This window comes from Ciona robusta, chromosome 3 (genome assembly GCF_009617815.1).
Source record: "Ciona robusta chromosome 3, ASM961781v2".
NCBI lineage: Eukaryota > Metazoa > Chordata > Ascidiacea > Phlebobranchia > Cionidae > Ciona > Ciona robusta.
The window spans coordinates 507,961-528,451 of record NC_143237.1 but is presented as its reverse complement, the minus strand read 5'-3'; the positions used below and the strand labels follow the sequence as shown (position 1 = coordinate 528,451).

The 20,491-nt window shown below is 38.7% G+C and overlaps 1 protein-coding gene across 1 annotated transcript; it reads left to right on the top strand.

The window, feature by feature from the left end:
- Nucleotides 1-500: 500 nt before the first annotated feature.
- On the top strand, nucleotides 501-19,524 carry LOC149737392 (C3 and PZP-like alpha-2-macroglobulin domain-containing protein 8). Its single transcript, XM_089874187.1, has 35 exons — nucleotides 501-768; nucleotides 1,361-1,538; nucleotides 1,854-2,016; nucleotides 2,976-3,028; nucleotides 3,112-3,129; nucleotides 3,424-3,478; nucleotides 3,833-3,946; nucleotides 4,718-4,914; nucleotides 5,388-5,615; nucleotides 6,133-6,303; nucleotides 6,687-6,806; nucleotides 7,563-7,779; nucleotides 8,213-8,367; nucleotides 8,822-8,971; nucleotides 9,228-9,511; nucleotides 9,569-9,631; nucleotides 9,899-10,124; nucleotides 10,578-10,728; nucleotides 10,879-10,982; nucleotides 11,443-11,584; nucleotides 11,855-12,196; nucleotides 12,691-12,780; nucleotides 13,288-13,464; nucleotides 13,659-13,740; nucleotides 14,068-14,299; nucleotides 14,747-14,996; nucleotides 15,266-15,402; nucleotides 15,746-15,964; nucleotides 16,317-16,428; nucleotides 16,500-16,645; nucleotides 16,852-17,032; nucleotides 17,327-17,422; nucleotides 17,887-18,090; nucleotides 18,429-18,559; nucleotides 18,843-19,524. Exons 1-35 carry the CDS (start codon nucleotides 677-679, stop codon nucleotides 18,885-18,887), a joined length of 5,325 nt encoding a protein of 1,774 aa, XP_089730313.1. The 5' UTR covers nucleotides 501-676; the 3' UTR covers nucleotides 18,888-19,524.
- The last annotated feature ends 967 nt before the right edge of the window (nucleotides 19,525-20,491 follow it).

Sequence of the window (20,491 nt, the reverse complement as noted above, 5' to 3'; positions counted from 1 at the left end):
CACGTTCATTGATAAAAGTTGTGTGAAAGTAATTATTTACGAGCTACCATAACGCGTGTTATTCTACCTGACCGGGTGGTGTCGTATAAACCCGGAAGAGATTAAACGATATGACATGACATTGTGGCCTTTCTTGGATCCTATGTCACAAAATCTAATGTAATATTAAGATTTAATAAGAAGATAATGAGAACAATAAGAAGAGATCGCTCAAGCTGATTCGTTGCCACTTTTTCTCCAACAATGGTCGCTTTCTACGCGATTCTGGAGATTGACCTTGACGTAATTTTCTCAACACGCGATCCATTAATTGTCACGAAAACATCGTTTATGTCGTCACAAACAAACCGCAGTACACAGTGCCGGTGAATCAATGGCTCAGTGACGTAACAAAGGCCGTGACGTAACAATCCCGAATCGAAGCAACACGCGATTACGTCATTATGAACTTACGTTCGATTGATCAAACGGTTTATTTATTGTCGGTTCCGCTGTGGCAGTTTCGCCCCAGGCGTCTCACTGCAAGTGTCACTTTTGGAAAGAAGTAAATAACGCTTCATGGTGGCAACCTTACGTCACAATGCGACAATTGATGCGTAACAAAGCGATCTAGGTCGGAAGGCGAGGGGTCGGGCCTCCACTTTCAAAAGATTCAGCCAGCGTAAGGATCTAATATATGACAGCTCTATATTTTGCAATGGAAAGGGCTTTCTCGATATGCGCGCTTATTTTATGCGCCGTCAACTTGGCGTGTTGTTTTACGCAAAGGTAAGTTTTATCTTAAATATAAAGTTTGATCTTTTTAAATAAATTGAAAGTGATTTTATATAACTTGCAAGTTTTATGAATTTCACTATATTTCATTTACGGTTAATTTTGTGTAACCGGTATTTATATATATCACAAAAAGTTTACATTTAAATCAAAAGTGAATTTTATTTTTATTGCCCCAATATTAATAAGTAACTTAGAGGTCGCATACCTGGCCAAGGTTAAACATATTTGCTTACTTTTATTGCCGCTGTTAATTAAAACTACTGGCAATACGGAACCAATCAACCACGCGGGCTTCACATTTGTAGCAACTACGGCATCGAAATACCACTGAATCGAAGTCGTATTTGGTGCCGAAATTTGCGTAAACAAATTTCCATAATTTTGCTGGTTTGATTTTCGTTTAAATTCTGCCGCCATTAATTAGGGTGATACAGGGTTAAAGTGGCGTCGCTGGTTCTAATTATAACAACAACGCGTGCCCAGCATCCTGCATTGCCAATGTATTGTCCATACTTGATTCGTATCGCAAGCGCAATTAAGTTCCCTTTCTAAAATAACTGATAATTTTATAATTACGTCACAGAGGCTACATTGTTACGTCACCGGCAGTATTTCGAGCCGGGGTGGATCACGCTGTGAGTGTGAAAATATTTAATCACGAAACTCCCGTGAGAGTTAATGTGAAACTGGTGGACCTTCGTGAAAACATGATCACGAGCGTTTCCGAAGAGGTCACGGGATCGGGAACTTTAATTTTAAAGGTGAACATCGTGTTACGACTTGGTATATATTGCTGTGGGGTAAGATGGGATACAGTTTGATTTTATTGCCCCGTCCCATTTGTTAGTAAACAAACAACATTCAAAGAATTATAAAACCGTATCCACGAAACTCCCACGGACCGTTGTTAATTGTTAAAAACACGATCCCAATATCTGGATATTCTATGCCAAAGCTGTCTCATTTTACCCCACGGTACTATATGTGGGTGAAGTCCCGTAGTGTGGCACGCCATGGGACCTGAGATTTAAGCCAGAGTCGGCTAACTGTCGGTTTAAATGTTAGTTATTATTAAGGTTCCCACGGGTAACGAAGGCAAGGCCAGCTTAAAAATATGCGGTAATTGTCATCTGACGAGTGGTTTTAACTTTTACAACTCTACCCCGGTGACAGTGGTGAACAAGGGCACTTCTGCATTCGTACAAACTGATAAACCGGTGTACAAACCATCACAAACAGGTAAGTAACCTATACATGTTTCACTACGGCGCTTAAAGGTGGCTGATGTACACAGTATCCCCGTGCGAATTCGCATGCGAAGTCGTATGCAAACCCGTGTCCAATTCCGCATGCGGCAGCGAAATCCGGACAAAACAGACAAAACGGACAAATCCCGGATACTGTGTACAGCCACCTTAAGTAATGGTATATACAGTACTGTGGGGCAGGATGGCGTTAGCACATAATATCCCGTATTTACCAATCGTGTTTTAACAGTTTACAAAACTTACCCCGATACTTTACTTTTTGCGGCGTTGTAACGGGGTGTTCTTATCTCACTGTTATCATGAAAAATAGCAGCAAATTATGTTTAAAAACATTTAGTTTTCTTTAAGACATATTAAAAACCGACTGTATTTGAAAATGACAGCATGCAATGTTCTACCAGGTCCCCTTTTACCTTGTTTTGCGCCCGTTATTTGTAGTGTATCATCCGTGTTGTTTTAGTCTATAACGTCTTCACACTTTGCCTGCCTTTGGCCGGCAGCTTGCATTTAACGTTTGTGCGCCTCACGCTGATTAATTCGTTGTTGAGAAGTAATTGTGCGTGTGTGGACTTACTGTGCTTTAAAATGAATCATTGCTGTAATTATAACTGTTGTAACAAACAGCCAAAGAAAGTCTGAATTGTAAAATAACGAGTTACTGTATTCCGAAAACACCAACCACCACAACAGTTTAGCATTGTAACTAAAGTACAGAAATAATTTACGAGAAACACAGCCACAGTCGACCACTGTTTTCGCGTATGCTTGTCTCGTACACAGAGAAGTATATTCTCCTCTGGTTGTGTTTCAAGTTATTTTACGTCAATCATAATTCGCTACTGAGACCCGTTTGCCTTTCAGCGGTTGGCTTGTGGTTTATTTAATTAGTTCATTCATATTCGACAACTTTAAGCCCATTGTATGTTACAGTACGAGTGAACGTATTTACCGTCGACCGGGACTTGAAACCAGTTGGAGAAAATGTAAGTAAAGAGAATTCGCGATTCTTACAGAACTACCCATTGTTGAGGTTTGTGACGTCATAACACGCGTTTATGTTTTGCAGGTGACGGCGTACGTCGTGGTAAGCGTTTTCTGATATCAGATTTTTGGAAACGAAGGTTCTGTATGCGAATAATAGGAACTATGACGTTATATTGAATGAATAAAACTCATTTATCCTTGTGTGGCGGGAAAACAACAGTCGTTGTAACACGGGTGTTTTGTTTTATACACCTCGTGCCCGCTTACGAGTTACCACCTGTATAACTTTTGGGGTTATTATATTTTTGGGTTTTTCATTTTAATGCAGGGCTAAAAGTTTAACCAACCCATAATAGTTCTGTTCGGTTTATCTTTAATTATGTTTCGGTTATAGGCGCCTAATGACGTCCGTATGATGCAATGGAAGGACTTGAGACCGGCTTGTTGTGGTAAGTGTTGTTATTGTTTGTGATTCGTTCCTTGGGAGTTTAAGGTGATTTGGGAGGATGGGGAAGACGGGACACCTTTAGCACATAATATCCAAATATTCTGATCGTGTTTCAAACAATTAACAACGGTCCATGTAGGAGTCTTCTTTGAATGTTCTTTGTTTATAGCCCAATGGAGACGAGAAAATAGAATGAAAAAGTGTCCCATCTTCCCCCATCCTACATATAAGAAAATAAAAACTTCTGGCAAAAAACACAAATTTTATGTTTCTCCGTATAGCAAACAAAATGCTGGTTTTATGGATTTTTTTTACCAGAAAATCTAATTAAACACTTACATAACATTGTTTTTAGGAATCGTTAACTTTTCCTTCCCGTTATCCGACCAACCACTTCTGGGAACTTGGACGATTTTCGTTGAAATGCAACAACAATCTTACAACACAACGTTCGAAATTCAAAAATACGGTAAGTTTACCTAAGTTTTGGTAAATAAATATCGTATAAAGTTATAAAATGAACATTGTTTGTAAGATATACTTTGAAAACAAGGTAAGTTAATTAATGTTTTGAAAAATGGCCGACTTGACTTTAGTCCCTGGTCTCACGCGTAAAAACCTCACCCATATAGAATAGAATGTGCATGTACAATGTTGGGGCAATGAGAAAATTTGGGTCTGAATCCCAGATCCCATGGCGTGCCTCACTGTAGGATCTCACCCATATAGAATAGAATGTGCATATACAATGTTGGGGTAATGGGCAACTCTGGCCTAAATCCCAGGTCCCATGGCGTGCCTCACTGTAGGACCTCACCCATATAGAATAGAATGTGCATATACAATGTTGGGGTAATTGGTAAACTCTGGTCTTAATCTCAGGTCCCATGGCGTGCCTCACTGTAGGATCTCACCCATATAGAATAGAATGTGCATATACAATGTTGGGGTAATGGGGAAATTCGGGTCTTAATCTCAGGTCCCATGGCGTGCAACGGTACATGACCTCACTCATATAGAATAAAATAATGGGGTAATACCAACTGTCCCAAGGCGGTTAAAATAACACAAATGTCGTGTATACGTAATGCAACGGATTTGCGGCGGATAGATACAGCCGGGCACTTAAAGCGCTCCCACGATGCTGTGGAGTCGCGCTTGAATGCCAACTGTAGTGGCAGGGGTCGGATTTCAAAGAAACGGAAGAGCATTTTGTTTTACCAAACCACCGTGTTTGCAGTTCTGCCAAAATTCGAGGTCGCGATTATTCCGCCTCCATTTTTATGGTCCAACTGTGAGCAAGTATCGGTGGTTGCGAAGTATGTGTTCGGGAAACCTGTGGTTGGGAACCTTACGTTGAATATGACGGTGTTTGCGGTCGGTGCTTTTAACGGTGCTCACATGGAACGAGGAGATTCGGTCATCCGGGATCTTCATGTAAGTAAATGATTGACATAATATAATAAAGTCTTAAACCGCATCATGTGGTAAGGTGGGGGAAGGTGGGACACCTTTTCATTCTGTTTTTTCGTCCCATTTGGTAGTACATAAAGAGATTAAATATAAAAATATTATCTTTCAGGATACTGTTATATTATTTTGTAAATATTCTTGGTTTAATAGCAAATGGATGATAAAGGGGGTCTTACCCCAAACTACCTTATATTCAAATGATTAGATAACCGAAACAATATTTTCCCATGAATTTCCCATTAGCTCTCGCAGTTCATTTGTCAACTTTGTTTGTAAACGAAACAAACTTGTGAATAGAATATCAAGGTACACCCAAAGTGTCAAACAAATCTTAATTTTCAGGGCGCGGTCAAAAAATAAGCCACAAAATAAGCTTCTGTTCATCTTCCCAAAACAGCAGGAATTTTTAAATCTCAAAACTTCATTTCTAAATTTAGATAAATGGAGAGGCAGGGCTGGAGGTTTGTTGGAACGATCTGATGCCTCGAAGTGTGGAGCCTGGTTTTCATGGGGCCTTGGCAATAACGGCAAAAGTCACATCATTGGATGGGACAACCATTACCGCGTATGATGACACCACACCGGTGTCTCGACGGAAGGTTACCATCCAGTTCACCAAGGATACGAGGGAACATTTCAAACCAGGGTTGCCATTTAACGGGAAGGTAAAGGACGCAATTAACCCACAGAGTTAAATGAGATTAATAAGTTACATTTTTTAACTTATGCGGTTCAAAATTCAGTGTGCCCTTTTTAAGTAAATTTAAAAAATAACAACTTAAAAATTTATGTGGTAAATCGTAAGCAGGCACGGCGTGTATGAAACAGAACACCCGTGTTATAACGACTGTCGTTGCCCGGCCACACTAGGATAAACAAGTTTCATTCGTCGCCCACCATGCGAGGATAAAGCAAGTTATATTTAATCATTCATCCATTAACTTATGCGAATTAAACCTCACTCTGACATTTATGTAATTGAACATTCGATAACTTGCCAAACGTAAATAGTTCGGTATAAACTACATGCGAACACTAAAAGCGACGTCAAACGCTTTAAATACATTTGAATATACGAATGTAATTAATAATCTATTATACGTCATTCATCGCCGCATTAACAGCAGTGACATTTGAATTAAACGAGACATGACCTTTAATTAAATACCAATACACTTCTAGATTAAAGCCACAAACTTGGACGGGAGCAACGCTATCGGCGTTACTGTTCGTATCTCAGTGTCTGTTAACACGGAAAACTTTTTCCACCAAGAGATCACGTCACATACCGATGGAGTTGTGTCTTTCACCATCCCTGGTTTGCCGAGGTCAAGCAAGTTAGTATGGATTGAGGTGGGGGTCATGTTATATATCGTTTATACAATAGGGTGGGAGAACACGGTACACCTTTATCACAAAATATCCTAATATCCCGATCGTGTTTTACAATTATCAACGGTCCATGGGAGTCGTGAAGATACGGTTTTATAATTCTTTGAATATTCTTTGTTTACTACCAAATGGGACGATAATATAAAATGAAAGTTGTCCCATATTCCCCCACCCAACTATATCTCACACTTTTACTGTTTTGCTGCTTATTTCCATTCTCTTAATTGTTTTATTTAATGTAGTATCAGTTACTGTATACCAAAATTCTTACTTCTTCATCTCAATTTAAACCCCTCCCCCCAACACACGGTAACCGCACAAGTCAACCAAGTCTATATTCCCAGGCTCGCGTAGTTGGTGATTCGACTGGTGCAAGATATCGCTCAATATTCAAAAACATCTACGGTTGGAACTCGCCCAGCAATTGTCACATTCTTGTAAAACCTCCAAACTCTGATTTAACGGTGAGTTCTGCTGAATGAGATAACTTTCAGACGTTGATGGAATGCATTTAAACAAAGTTCCCAGGGTTTAACAGGACAACGTATATAAGGGTGGGGTAAGATGGATACCGTTAGCACATGGTGACTATGTTGTTGATTAATTCAGTCTTAAACCAGTAACCAGTGAGCCCCGACGATGGACTAACAACGGCAGAACTGTTTTTAAACAAAACTTTTACAAAGCTGAATACTTGCAAAATAATGACAGTCGTTATAACCCGGATGTTATGTTTCATACACCTTGTGCACGCTTACAAGTTACCACGTATGTAACTTATTTTTTTCGCATGGCGGGGAAACTACAGTCGTTATAACACGGGTGTTCTGTTTCATACACCTCGTGCCCGCTTAAAAGTTACCACGTATGTAACTTATTTTTCTCGCATGGCGGGGAAACTACAGTCGTTATAACACGGGTGTTCTGTTTCATACACCTCGTGCCCGCTTAAACGTTACCACGTATGTAACTTATTTTTCTCGCATGGCGGGGAAACTACAGTCGTTATAACACGGGTGTTCTGTTTCATACACCTCGTGCCCGCTTAAAAGTTACCACGTATGTAACTTTTTTTTCTCGCATGGCGGGGAAACTACAGTCGTTATAACACGGGTGTTCTGTTTCATACACCTCGTGCTTGCTTACAAGTTATTACATGGTAGAATCACGAACTTGTACAATGCTAAACTCAAGGATAATATTCGCTTATTTACTACCAGGTTGGCGAGAGGGCGAAGATGTCTGTCACCTCAACCTGTCCATGCAACTTTACTTTGTTCTATGAGATCTTATCTCGTGGTAATATCATTCAAACCGGGCATAAAATAGTGAGCGAGCGAAACAGCGCGATCGTTCCTTCACGAAGAAGGAGATCCCCACCGTCCATAGCGAGGTTTAATGATCGACCTCAACCAATCCCAATACACCATGAAGAAGGTAATCATTTATTCTTTGTTTATTTATATATCCCTATTTCATGTATTTATTGCTTTTGCTTTTTTGCAGTCACATTCTTAAGTTTCAATTTGAAACTTAAAATGAATAATTTTAACTGGTGATCATTTATTATTTGTTTATATGTTTGATGTTTTTTGTGTTTGTTACAATTACAATTCTAATTTTAGTTGAAATATGAAATTAATTGTGTTATACCGTGTGGTAAGACGGTTGTACCGTCAGCGTATAACATCCCATATTTCCTAATCGTATTTTTAATATCACCCACAAAGTTACATACGTGGTAACTTGTAAGCGGGCACGAGGTGTATGAAACAGAACACCCGTGTTGTAATTGTCATTACTCCACCACGTGAAGACACGTACATTCATTCATTTCCATTTTAACTTGAAAATGACTTTCGATTTTCAGTTATTGAAAATGATATTTGTCGTACTTCCCTTACCATTGACGTCACATCCGGTATGGCACCGATGTCCCGGATGGTGGTTTATTACGTCAGAGAGAACGGGGAAGGGATCGCTGATAGCGTCCACGTGCCGGTGAAGCCGAAACTTGATAATGAGGTAACTGTGACGTAATAGAAACGTAGTATGAGTCATAACGGATGTCAATTGAAAACAAATTCCCCCCATTGTACGGGTCGTGTCTTTACGCAAACTTTTATTTCTAATTGTATTCTATTTCAATTAGTTATTTGTGTAAACCTATGCTTTAGCACTTTTGTTCCAATGACAGTTCATTTGTTTTAATTAAATGCAACTCAATATAAGTTGATTTATACTGTATTGTAGCTTTGGCAGCCACGCTTTTATTTGAAACTTGAATCAGTTTTAACCGTAGCGTGTTTTAACTGATGTCATTTTGCTGCTACTTTCCTTCTCTTTACTGTTTTAATTAGTCTGTTCTTTGCTCCAGTGAAAGAAGAGATTGATAAAATGTATGTTAAAATCCCTAAAAAAGTCACCGAAAAGTGTTTGTTTTCGAGGCGGTAAACTAAATTAATGATTTTTCACCCAGGTGGTAATCCGCGCTTCAAGCGAAGACACCAAACCTGGTCGTGACATCACAGTAAGCGTAACTACCGACCCCGGATCTTGTGTTTGCCTCGCTTTGGTGGATAAGAGCGTTCACCTTATGAAACCTGGGTACATGCTCAAGCCTGAAGATGTGAGTAGTATAGTTTCGTGGGGTAAGATGGGACATCTTTAGCACAAAAAAAACACCCAAGCATCCTGATCGTGTTTTAAACAATTAACAACGGTCTATGGGAGTCGTAAAGATAAACATTTTTTTTCGTATATTGTTAAAACTGTATCCCATTCTACCCCGCGCTATAAGCGTGAAAGGTTTATAAAAAAAGCTATTGTTGTCAGAAGGTCTTTCAGAATTATAAAAAATATATATGTCTTATTTTTTATCAAAGATTTTCGCTGAACTTGACGAGTATGATCTTGACAATCTTCCATTTGAACAAAACATCGAGTGGTGGAGATTGAGTCGGTCTCGTAGAAGCACCGATATGTGGTGGGACTTCTCCCAGGCACGCGATGCTAAATATGCATTCCTGGAATCGGGGTTGGTCGTAATGACAGATGTACTCAGTCTGGATTACAAGGTAACCACTCCTCTGTTACCGCAACTGATCCGCAGTCAAGCCATGACGGGAGCTGGGATTCGAACTCAGGGTCAAGCTAGGCAAGCGAGCAGGTGCGTGGTTTGTAATGCTCTGTGTGGTTGAAACTTATGGATAAATTGTGTTGATAGATTGGGGAGGCGGCACCGAACATTCTTCCCTGAAACGTGGGTTTGGCAATGCTTTAATGTCAGGTGAGTTTGCATAGGTTAGTAATGCTTGGTGGCGCAGCTAGGGGGGTTGTACAGTCGTGACCCCCATTTATAAAAAAACGAAATATTTATTTTTTTCTTTCTGAGCTACTGGTATAGCGAATTTGACACAGTGTTGATTGACTGGTGGTAAAATATTGATGTAGTGACATTACCACTCCCATTTTGCCCAAAAATCTGGCTGCGTCACTGCTGGTAGTGTAGATTTTGACATTTAAATTTGACTTTTAAATACTGATGTACTGACAGTTCGAACTCGGAGAATTTTACCCTCACTGTCCCTGATTCCATCACCACTTGGCAAGCGGACGCCGTCTCCCTCAACCCCAACACTGGTATAGGGATATCTAAGCTACAAAACATTCGAGCTTTCAAGCAGTTTTTTGTCGACTTTACAATCCCATATTCAGCGATCCGAGGGGAACAGGTTCAAATCCCACTGACGGTGTATAACTACCAGAATGTCTGCTCAGAGGTTTGTATTTGAATGAATGAATGAATGAATGTATATAACTTATTTACCCTCGCATGGAAATTTGTAGAGCTGTTAAATCGTTATAACACGAGTGTTCCGTTTATACACCTTGTGCAAGCTTACAATTTACCACGTATGTAACTTATTTATCTTCGCGTGCAGGGGTAATAACAGCCGTTATAACACGGGTGTTCTGTTCTTCACTTATGTGTTTGGTAGATTCCATCTATATAAAAGACTGATGATGCCATTTTAGTCGAAATATATCTCACAGAATCCTATTCGTTAGACTTGATTTTCGTCTGTTATGCAGTTTGTAAAACTTGATTCCTTGCAGTGACATACGACTATAATCCATTTATTACTATTTCTAGTGCAAAAGTATCAGTTGTGAATTTATCTCAGTTAAATTGTTTATTTACCGCAATCGTTTACAAGTCTATTGTTGCCCAGGTGAACCTAACAGTGTTGATTCCACCCGGTGTTTCGTTCCGTACACTGAACAGCAACCGCATGATGCGAAGATTATGTGTACAAGCTCAATCCTCCCAAACAACCAACGTCATTCTCCAGTTTAATTACTTAGGAAACAAAAACATAACGGGTAAGAAAAAAATTATTTATAAATAGAAAAAAAACTTAAATTTTACAGAGACAATCAACTCAGCTGCCCAAAAACTTGTTATTTAAATTTGACTAAGAAAAGAAATAAAAAAATTGAAAAATCTTCAACATTTTGTATGTGATGTTACAGCGAGCGCAGATGCGATAGTGGGCGTGTCATCTTGTTGTACAGATGGGGAAGGACAAGCCAGGGTCGCCGCGAGAGATCTCATCACTCGACAAGTGTTAGTTGAGGTAAGGCGTTTAACCTTTGTGTTTATAATCTGACATGCACCTCGTGGTGTACAAATAACCACGCCGCGTCACAGTGGTTAGCGCGCCCATGTCTAGCCCTGATGTTTCGGGTCTGACATAACCTGCTACCAATGTGGGCGCATATGTGTTCTTGTGACACTTAACGTTTATTGCTCCAACATAGTGATTACTATAATAGGTTGGCTTAATTGTTACCATACAGTAACACCACCACCCACAAAGTTACATACGTGGTAACTTGTAAGCAGGCACGAGGTGTATGAAACAGAACATCCGTGTTAAAACTACTGTCATTGCCTGCCATGCGAGGATAAATAAGTTACATACGTGGTAACTTGTAAGCGGGCACGAGGTGTATGAAACAGAACACCCGTGTTATAACGACTGTCGTTTTCCCAATTCGCCAAAATAAATAAGTTACATGCATTGTTCATAACAGGCCGAAGGTATAAAGCGAGAATACACACACAGCATCTACTTCTGTCCAAACGAGAGAATCAACATCTCCACGCCTTCTTCTTACACTTTCCAGTTCGTTAGACTCCCAGTTAACATGACGAACTTTAACTTTCTCACAAAAGGTTGGTATGTTTGGTGTATGAATATGTTAATATCATCTATGTGTATAGTATGGTGGGGGGAGATGGGACACCTGTTTATTCTATTTTCTCGACGCCTTTAATAGTAAACAGAGTACACTCAAAGAAATTTAAAAACGTTTCCTCACGACTCCTATAGACCGTTATTAATTGTTAAAAACATGATCGGGATATTTTTGTATTAAGTGCTAAAAGTGTCCATCTAACCGCACAGTACCATACATACATGATCATATTTACCAACTCCCACAGCTTCCAACAACGTCCACATTACTTTATCAAGTGATGAGAGCACTTCCAGTGATTCGTACGAGATCGTGCTTGGTGGGTCTGACAACACACAATCGTGGATATCCAGGAACTCCCAGCACCTTGTGACGGCTGCTACTGACCAGATCTTGTCCGGGGAGGAGTACAGATCGTTCTGGGTGACTTGGGTTGGTGGGAATATACAAGTGGGGACAGGAATAGAACAAACATCAACTTCCAGGTTCATGCAGTGGAGAGAGCCAAGCCAAGGCGCAAGTATATCGTATGTCGGGTTCGCTACAAGCCATGGGGCGAAAGGAGAGTTTCGTTTGTGGAAGAAAGAAAGTAAGTTTATGCGCATTCGTGTGTGGTATTGTGGGTATTCTATGCTTACATAAATGTAACTTGATCTAACCTAGCGTGGCAACGACATCCTTATGTTACTGTGGGGTAAGATGGATACCGTTAGCACCTAATCCGGTATCTCTGTATTTTTATCAATTAACAATGCTCTTGTACAAATTTACCACACCCCATAACACAGGTGTTCTGTTAAATAAATATCGTGCCTGCTTACAAGTTACCACGTATGTAACTTATTTATCCTCGCATGACGGGGCAACGACAGTCGTTATAACACGGTTGTTCTGTTTTATACACCCCGTGCCTGCTTACAAGTTACCACGTATGTAACATATTTATCCTCGCATGACGGGGCAACGACAGTCGTTATAACACGGGTGTTCTGTTTCATACACCTCGTGCCTACTTATGGTTTACCACGTATGTAACTTTGTGTGGGCATGTTTTCTTAATAATTATTTTCACCTTGCTTTCAGGTTCTGGTGGTTCGTTCAACGAGATCATCCAACTGAACATTCCAACACACACCGTCCCTGGTTCAGAACGAGCAGTGGCGTCCATGATAGGTGGGTGATAAAAGACGTAGCGTTTCAGGTTCTTGACATGAATATAGTTCTGTGCGGTAATATGGGACACTTTATATGCAACAGTGATTATATAGTAGTGTGGGGTAAGACGGGACACATTTACCACATAATATCCAAATATCCTGATTGTGTTTTAAACAATTAACAACGGTCTATGAAAGTCGCGAAGACAAGGTTTTATAATTCTTTGAATGTTCCTTGTTTACTACCAAATTAGACGAGAAAATAGAATAAGAAGGTGTCCCATCTTCCCCAACCCTACTAAATGTATTATACCAAAAAGATAAATTAAAGCACAAATCAATTACTAAAATAAGTCATTAGTCACCATACTGATTTAATTCAAGTTCCACTTTAAATATGACGTTGGTATCTTTGGGTTGTTTCAACGAACTCATTTATTTAAATGTGAAGTTTTAGGCACTATACTATCAAATGTAGTTTTAAATCTGTCAATAATAAATGTTGCACATGACGTAATTAAAGGTGACGTCATGGGGCCAACTCTCAACAACCTAAACAACCTTCTACGACTTCCTTACGGATGCGGGGAACAAAACTTGGCCAATTTCGCCCCAAATATTTACGTGTTGAAATATTTGAAACAAACGAAGCAACTAACAAGTGATATTAAGATGCAAGCGCTTCACTTTCTACAAACTGGTAAGTGAAATTACACACTCAAACCTGTTATGCTAGTGAAACTATTATATTGCACCTGCCAAATAAGACCTGCTATATCAAATATGCTCCACAAAAACTGCTATGTAAGACCTTTACATACAATATAAATTGCTTTCTGAGTGCGAATGCTACATACAATATGAATAACTTGCTATGTTACCGTATTCTCGTAGGTTATCAAAGACAGTTAACATACAAGAGGAACGATGGGTCTTACAGTGCATTCGGAAACCGAGATGCTTCTGGTAGCATGTGGTAAGAAATTATCTTTATATTAAATAGTATTTTAGTAATAAACTTTTCAAAACTTTAACATACATACAGTATTTTCTGAAACAATTCCTTTAATTACATCTAAATTTGTTTCAATTTTTTATACTTGGGATGAGATGGATATTGTGAACGCATAATATTCCGTATTTCCAAATCATGTTTTCAATAATTAACGACAATTTTAGTGTCATGGGTACATACTTGCACAATTCTAATAATATTTTTTGTTTACTACCAAAGGGGACGATAAATAGAAATGAAAACTTGTTCTATCTTGCCCCACAATACTATACGTTATGTTATTTACAGGCTTACATCATTCGTGTTGAAGTCGTTCGCACAAGCCCGAGAATTTATTTACATTGACCCGAACGAATTACACGAAGCCAAAGAATGGATTATTTCATGGCAGGACAGGAATGGTTCGTTCCCGGCTGTGGGGAAGATATGGAACAAGGATATTCAATCAGGGGTGGACAGCGATGTCGCTCTAACTGCTTATGTCAGCATTTCTCTGGTGGAAGCTGGGTTAGAATTAGAGGTAATGTGAGAGCGTTTTTAGCGGGACAATTAACAACGTTCTTTTTAGAGTCGTGAGGTTACGTATTTTCTAACGTAAAGTTGGAGTGTTGCTATAAACTGCTGTATGAATGGGCCTTGAGTTTATATGAATGAATAAAACACTATGCATATAAAGTGAAAATGGAATTTAAAAATCGTTGTCACGTATTAGTTGACGAAGAATGTAACTTATTTATCTCCGTATGTCATGGCAATGACAGCAGTTATTATAACACGGGTGTTCTGTTTCATACACCCCGTGCCCGCTTACAAGTTACCATGTATAACTTATTTATTCTGGCTTGGCGGGGCAACGACAGTTGTTATAAAACGGGTGTTCTGTTTCATACATCTCGAGCCAGCTTACAAGTTACCACCTACGTAACTTTACGGGTTTTGTGGTTAAATAAACATCATCGTGTTTTAGGACGAAGTTCTAGCAGCCACAAGGGCGAGAGAATATCTGGAAACTAAAGTTTACGATGACACCGATTCATACACCGCGTCTCTTACCGCTTATGCTTTGTCATTGTTGGAAAGTGTTTATGCAGTTAGGAGTCAGAGACGATTGTCACGGATGGCTGTAAACGAGAATGGGCTGATGCATTGGACGTTAGGGGACGAGGAATACGACGAAGAACAATTGTTTGGGTTTGCAGATTCAATGAAACAAACAGGTAATTGATCGTTTATTTTAACATTATATTCGGTTGTTGTAGTACAGGGTGCTGGGGTTCATGTTTTCATTCTTATTTATCGTCCCATTTGATAGTAAACAAAGAATATTTACAGAATTTTGTAACCTTATCCTAACGACTCTAAAATAGGGTTGTTAGTTTTTAAAAATTAATTAGGAAGTATCGGATATTATGTCGTAAATATGAGTTATATTATTACGGCATTCATATTTCTCATACATTACAATACAATATTTAAACATTCGTAGTTGTTTCTGCTGAAGTGGAGATGACAGCATACGCTCTACTCACTTACACCAAACTACAAAACGTCACCGCCGCTCTACCAATTGTGAAGTGGTTATCAAAGAAGAGGAACGCCATGGGTGGATTTTCATCTACCCAGGTGAGAACAGCTTAGACTTAATGTTTATATGGGTCGTGTATTTACAAACTCGTTTCTTCCAGTTAGATAGTAATTGTTTTATTTATAGTCAACTCAATACTTTTATTTAACCAGTTAATATATGTTGTTTGGTTGGTTTAGAAGCCACATTTTTTGGCTCTTACCAGTTTTTTTATCGGTAGCGCGTTTTTAACGACTTTCGTTTTGCCCCTATAATTACCGTTTCTTGGTTGCTCTACTTAATTTGACTTTCGCTACTATATTGGAAAAAATAAATAAAATTTATGTTTGCGTTATGCTCTTTAAAAACTAAACTTAATTTGTGTTATATACCGCATCCCAGGACACTTGCGTGGCGCTACAATCCCTATCGGAATACGCGATCCATGCGTTTGTGGGTGGTGTTGACCTCTTCGTGAGGTTAGCCTCATTGAACATGGATTATTTAAGAAACTTTGAACTCAACAACGAGAACGGTGAAGTTCTACAGACTGCGACCATTCCTTCATTACCGACCACTGTGTTTGTTGAAGCTACTGGAGATGGGTGCGCCTTGCTGCAGGTAAACCTAGTATCTCATTTAAAATATAACTAGGAAGTGACAAAAATGATACGACAAAGAACACTGGAAGGTTAATTACGCTGAAATATTTGGTTTAAGTGTCCTTGGGCAAGACATTTACCAGAAATTGTCTCCAACCCAGTGGTGACGAATGGGATGTCAAAATTGAGAGACATACAACAAAAATTTTAATGAAAATATAAGAAAAAAAAATCTATCATACAGTTAGAACTTTGTAAGCTGGCATGAGGTGTATAAAACAGAACACCTGTATTATAACGATGGTCGTAGTTAGAAAGATAAATAATTTACATTCAATTATTCGCTTTTATTTAACGCCCTTTTTTTATAGATCGGAGTAACTTACAACATCCCAAACCCAACTTCCGAACCAGCTTTCGATATCACAGTCCACAACAGACTTATAACCCCTGGACGTGTTAACAGCAGAACTAAGAGACAAAGTATGAAAAACACCAACAATACCAAGTAGCAATAATTAGAAACATTAATTAACTGACGCGTTTGTTTGAAGGCGAGATCGTGACTCGTAGAGACACCGACCAACGTTACAGGATGGAGGCGTGTGTCAGATGGAATCGTCAGGGTTCTTCTAACATGGCTGTACTCGAATACAAACTTATTACAGGGTTTGTTCCAGACTTGGAAAGTCTCCAACAGGTTAGATGAAAACCGTACAGTGTGGAGTGTTCCAATTTTGCTTTAGACATAAGATTGCAACAACACTTGATATTTAACAACAAAGTTACATTCGTGGTAACTCGTAGCGGGTATACGAGTTGTATGAAACAGAACATCCGGGTTATTACGACTGTCGTTTTTCGGCCACGTGAGGATAAACAAGTGACATTTGTTTATTCATTCAGGTTCTTGACACCAACGATGTCAACTTGAAGCGATATGAAGTCTCTGGCAGAACAATATTGTTTTACTTCGACGAAATACACAGTACATGCAGAACATGTGTGAGGTTTGTGGCGATTCGGCAGTTCGAAACTGGCAGAGTAATGCCCCAACCTGTGGTTATCTACGATTATTATGAACCTGGTAAGATGACAGCGTTTGGTTTGTTATAGCTGAGTATGAGCTAGTTAATATTGTAATAAATTTTGTCAATCGGGTCCTGATCTAATGTTCCTGAAGTTGGATGATTCTCGTAATAAAGTAGTCAGGATTAATTAAGTGCTATGAAACATGTAACAAAAAGTCCAACTAATTGTATTCTTTGATTTCGTAGTGTTTGATTCAATTAGTAGTGTCAGACTGTCAGGTGCACTAAACGTATGGGTAACATATTAATTAATAATGGCATTAAAACAAGCAAATGTTTTTTTACTTCAGCATTCGAGTCTCAAGTGATGTACTCATTGAGCGAAACGTTGGACAACCTTTGCGCTGAAAACGACACGAATTGCGAAATGAATGAGCAGGCCGAAGGTAAGGCTGTGGTGATGCAGTCGGTTGGTCTTGTTTGCCCCTTTGTCCATCTTTAAACTGTATAACATATTTTCGATGATTGGTTGGGCGCGTATATGTCCCACCTTTAGCTAGTATGGATGCAATCACTACACATTATTTCTAGTAGTTACCGTTAAGTATAATATTGCGCAAAATAAAACCCACAACATTAAGTCTTGAGGCGAACTCTTCTACTTAAACTTTCAACTCTAAATCGCCCATGGTATACAAATATTCTAATCGTGTTTTGAACAATTAACAACGGTCTATGGAGTTGTGGAGATACGGTTTTATAATTCTTTAAATGTTCTTTGTTTACTACTAAATGGGACGAGAAAATAGAATGAAAAAGTGTCCCATTCCCCTTCAACATACTATATAATGTGGACTTTTATATCTGTACTAAACAATTGAACTTTACTGAAATGTAATTTGTTTTGTAGAAGACACCGAAGATTGCCAGAACAGCCTGCTTAGCTGCGGACATGCATATAGTGAATGTCATTGCTCACACGAATGCGGGTTTGAAGGCCCCCCAGTGTGCGCATCGAACCGTGTTATTTACATGAACCGATGTCGGATGGAGTCGGCTGCTTGTGAGCTTGGGACCACCTTGTTAATCCAGGAAAACACATTTTGCGAAAGCGGTGTGTAGTTGTATTTACATACATTAATTAAAAGTTAATTTTTCCCTTCGTTCTGTTGAGTCCACTATATTGCCAGCTATTTTTGGTCAGTCACTACTATAGTGCATTTTGCGTGTCTATCTTAAAAGGAAGTGCTTTGCATGTTTGTAACTGCTTTCAAATATTTCCACATGGTCTGGCTATTAATCCAATATCGTATATTCTGTTTTGGGAAATCTAATTAACGTCATTCACACGTCAATACTGTTTTGGGGAAATACCTAATCGGCCATCTTACCCCACAGTATAATATTTATAGTTGTGGAAATCAATGTTAAATTGGAATACTTTATACGTAGAGCCGGACCCTGTTTTGGAACCAGACTTTGGGTACGGGGCAGAGGAGGAAGGGTTAACATTATCACCGTATACTTACTACGACAACGTAGCTCAAGAAGGTTATTTCAACGACGCTGGAGACGCTACAGCGGTAAGTTTAGAATACAATGTATCAATTTGTGACTTATTTAATACAATATATGTATCAATGTGAAGGTATTTGCAATTCATATTCATATTCCTTTATATTCTACGGAATTCTCTCTATATACATTTTGGTGGCGAATACGCCGGTAATCTTCCCAATTTTATAAAGTACTATAAAACAAACTATTACTATGAAACCAGAAAATCTCTTTCACACTTAAGTTACCTGACATCAATAACATACATATTACATAGCAATATAAAGTTAAAATATTTCACCATTTCAGGACGACATATTAATTCCTGCTTTAAAAAGACTGACGACGAACTAAACGACCTGTGACGTCATCATTCTATATTTAAAACGTTTTTTATTGAAGAACTATGGCAACAACGATAAGTGCACTTTATACACAATTGCACCAATCGCACAGTGATGACGTCGTATTGACGTCATCAACTATTTTGACTTTAAATACGTTGTGACGTGGTAAAAACAGTTCAGTTCCAAGTTCGGAAGACAAAAACTTGTTAAACTATGACGTATGTGCCACGTCATCACACCCGCAAGACCTCCTCAACCCACGTCACAATTTTCTCTCCCACTCTGGAACGTCATCATCGTGAAACACCTGTGTGACGTAATAATACGACAGCCTAATGACGTCACAAGAGCTACCTCTTCCTTCACAATACCGAGTTCTGGATCCAGAACTTTGAATAAAAACCGATAATTTCTCTCCTTCTTAATCGACATGAATTTGCTCAACGTCACATCACCGACTCTATGTATGAACATATGTATTGTTGTATGGGCGCTTGTTGTTATTGTTTTAATTATGACGTCACATCCATCGTTTCGAAATTACGTCATACATGACGTCATATCTTTGTCAGTAAAATTGAGCACTCGATTTCCGTGGTTTTCCATTGTTTTCATGTAAAATAAATAACAACAATCGCCATTGATTCATGTTCGTGGAAATTGTAGACAAAAGCTGTTTATTGAAATTCAGAAATATTAAGAAACGAAGAAAAAGCTCGGGACAGCTATATATTTATAAAAATTAAAATTGATGGCAAAAAATGACTATGCAGTGGACAAGTCATGGACAGAACAATGTCGTTTCAATGCCACGTAAACTTTACGTTATTTTTGGGTAATTTTATGTCGTTTTAAACTTTGCCACACAGGCGTGGTTTCGAAATTTTGTTTTACCCATTAGCGCCCGCCACAAACATATCGGGCGCTAACAGTGATTAATCCTAAATTCGTACTTTGTTTCGAGTATATAGTTAATATATAAGCCTATATAGCTACATTAAGAAATTTCTAAAACGTTTGGATGTCATTTGTTTTATTACATAATCTACAAATCAAACAAAATGATATGTAGCTACAATATATCATAGTATACCTTCAAGCTTCAGTATACCTTCAGTACCTTCAATATACTATGATATATCGCTCATGGCAATTTATTGATTTTCGGCTCATTGGTTGTACCACACTAATACTTCTTAAATAAATCAAGTAAAATATGCTTAATAAACCAAATTGAAAAAGTTTGTAAGTAGTACTTGCTTATACCTTTGCTCCGTAAACATATTCAACTTATTTCTGCTTTTAATCGATAACTTTATATTGAATGAGTAAACGTCTTGCCCGGGCCATTTTTAACAGAGGGTCGCGTTACATTTGGTCCGGGTTGTCATAATATTATGTGCGACTTTCTGCGCATGCGCAATAGTGCCCGGCCCAAATATATCACGACACCCAGGCGTTAGTAAATTAGTTCTCATATTCTATAAATTTGTAAATCTTCGTATCAATAAATCAATGTTACTCATCATATAGGAATTTTGTTTCATTCCATGACTTGTTAAACATTCACACTAAACAATAATATATACGACTACACTAGGTGTCCCACAG

What these genes read in the sequence shown, in the direction of transcription:
- LOC149737392 (XM_089874187.1), top strand. Translation starts at nt 677, where the DNA reads ATGACAGCTCTATATTTTGCAATGGAAAGGGCTTTCTCGATATGCGCG. An exon ending in GTACAAACCATCACAAACAG is followed by an intron (nt 2,017 to 2,975) that starts GTAAGTAACCTA and finishes TGTATGTTACAG; the next exon opens with TACGAGTGAACGTATTTACC. An exon ending in TCGTTTGTGGAAGAAAGAAA is followed by an intron (nt 12,197 to 12,690) that starts GTAAGTTTATGC and finishes CCTTGCTTTCAG; the next exon opens with GTTCTGGTGGTTCGTTCAAC.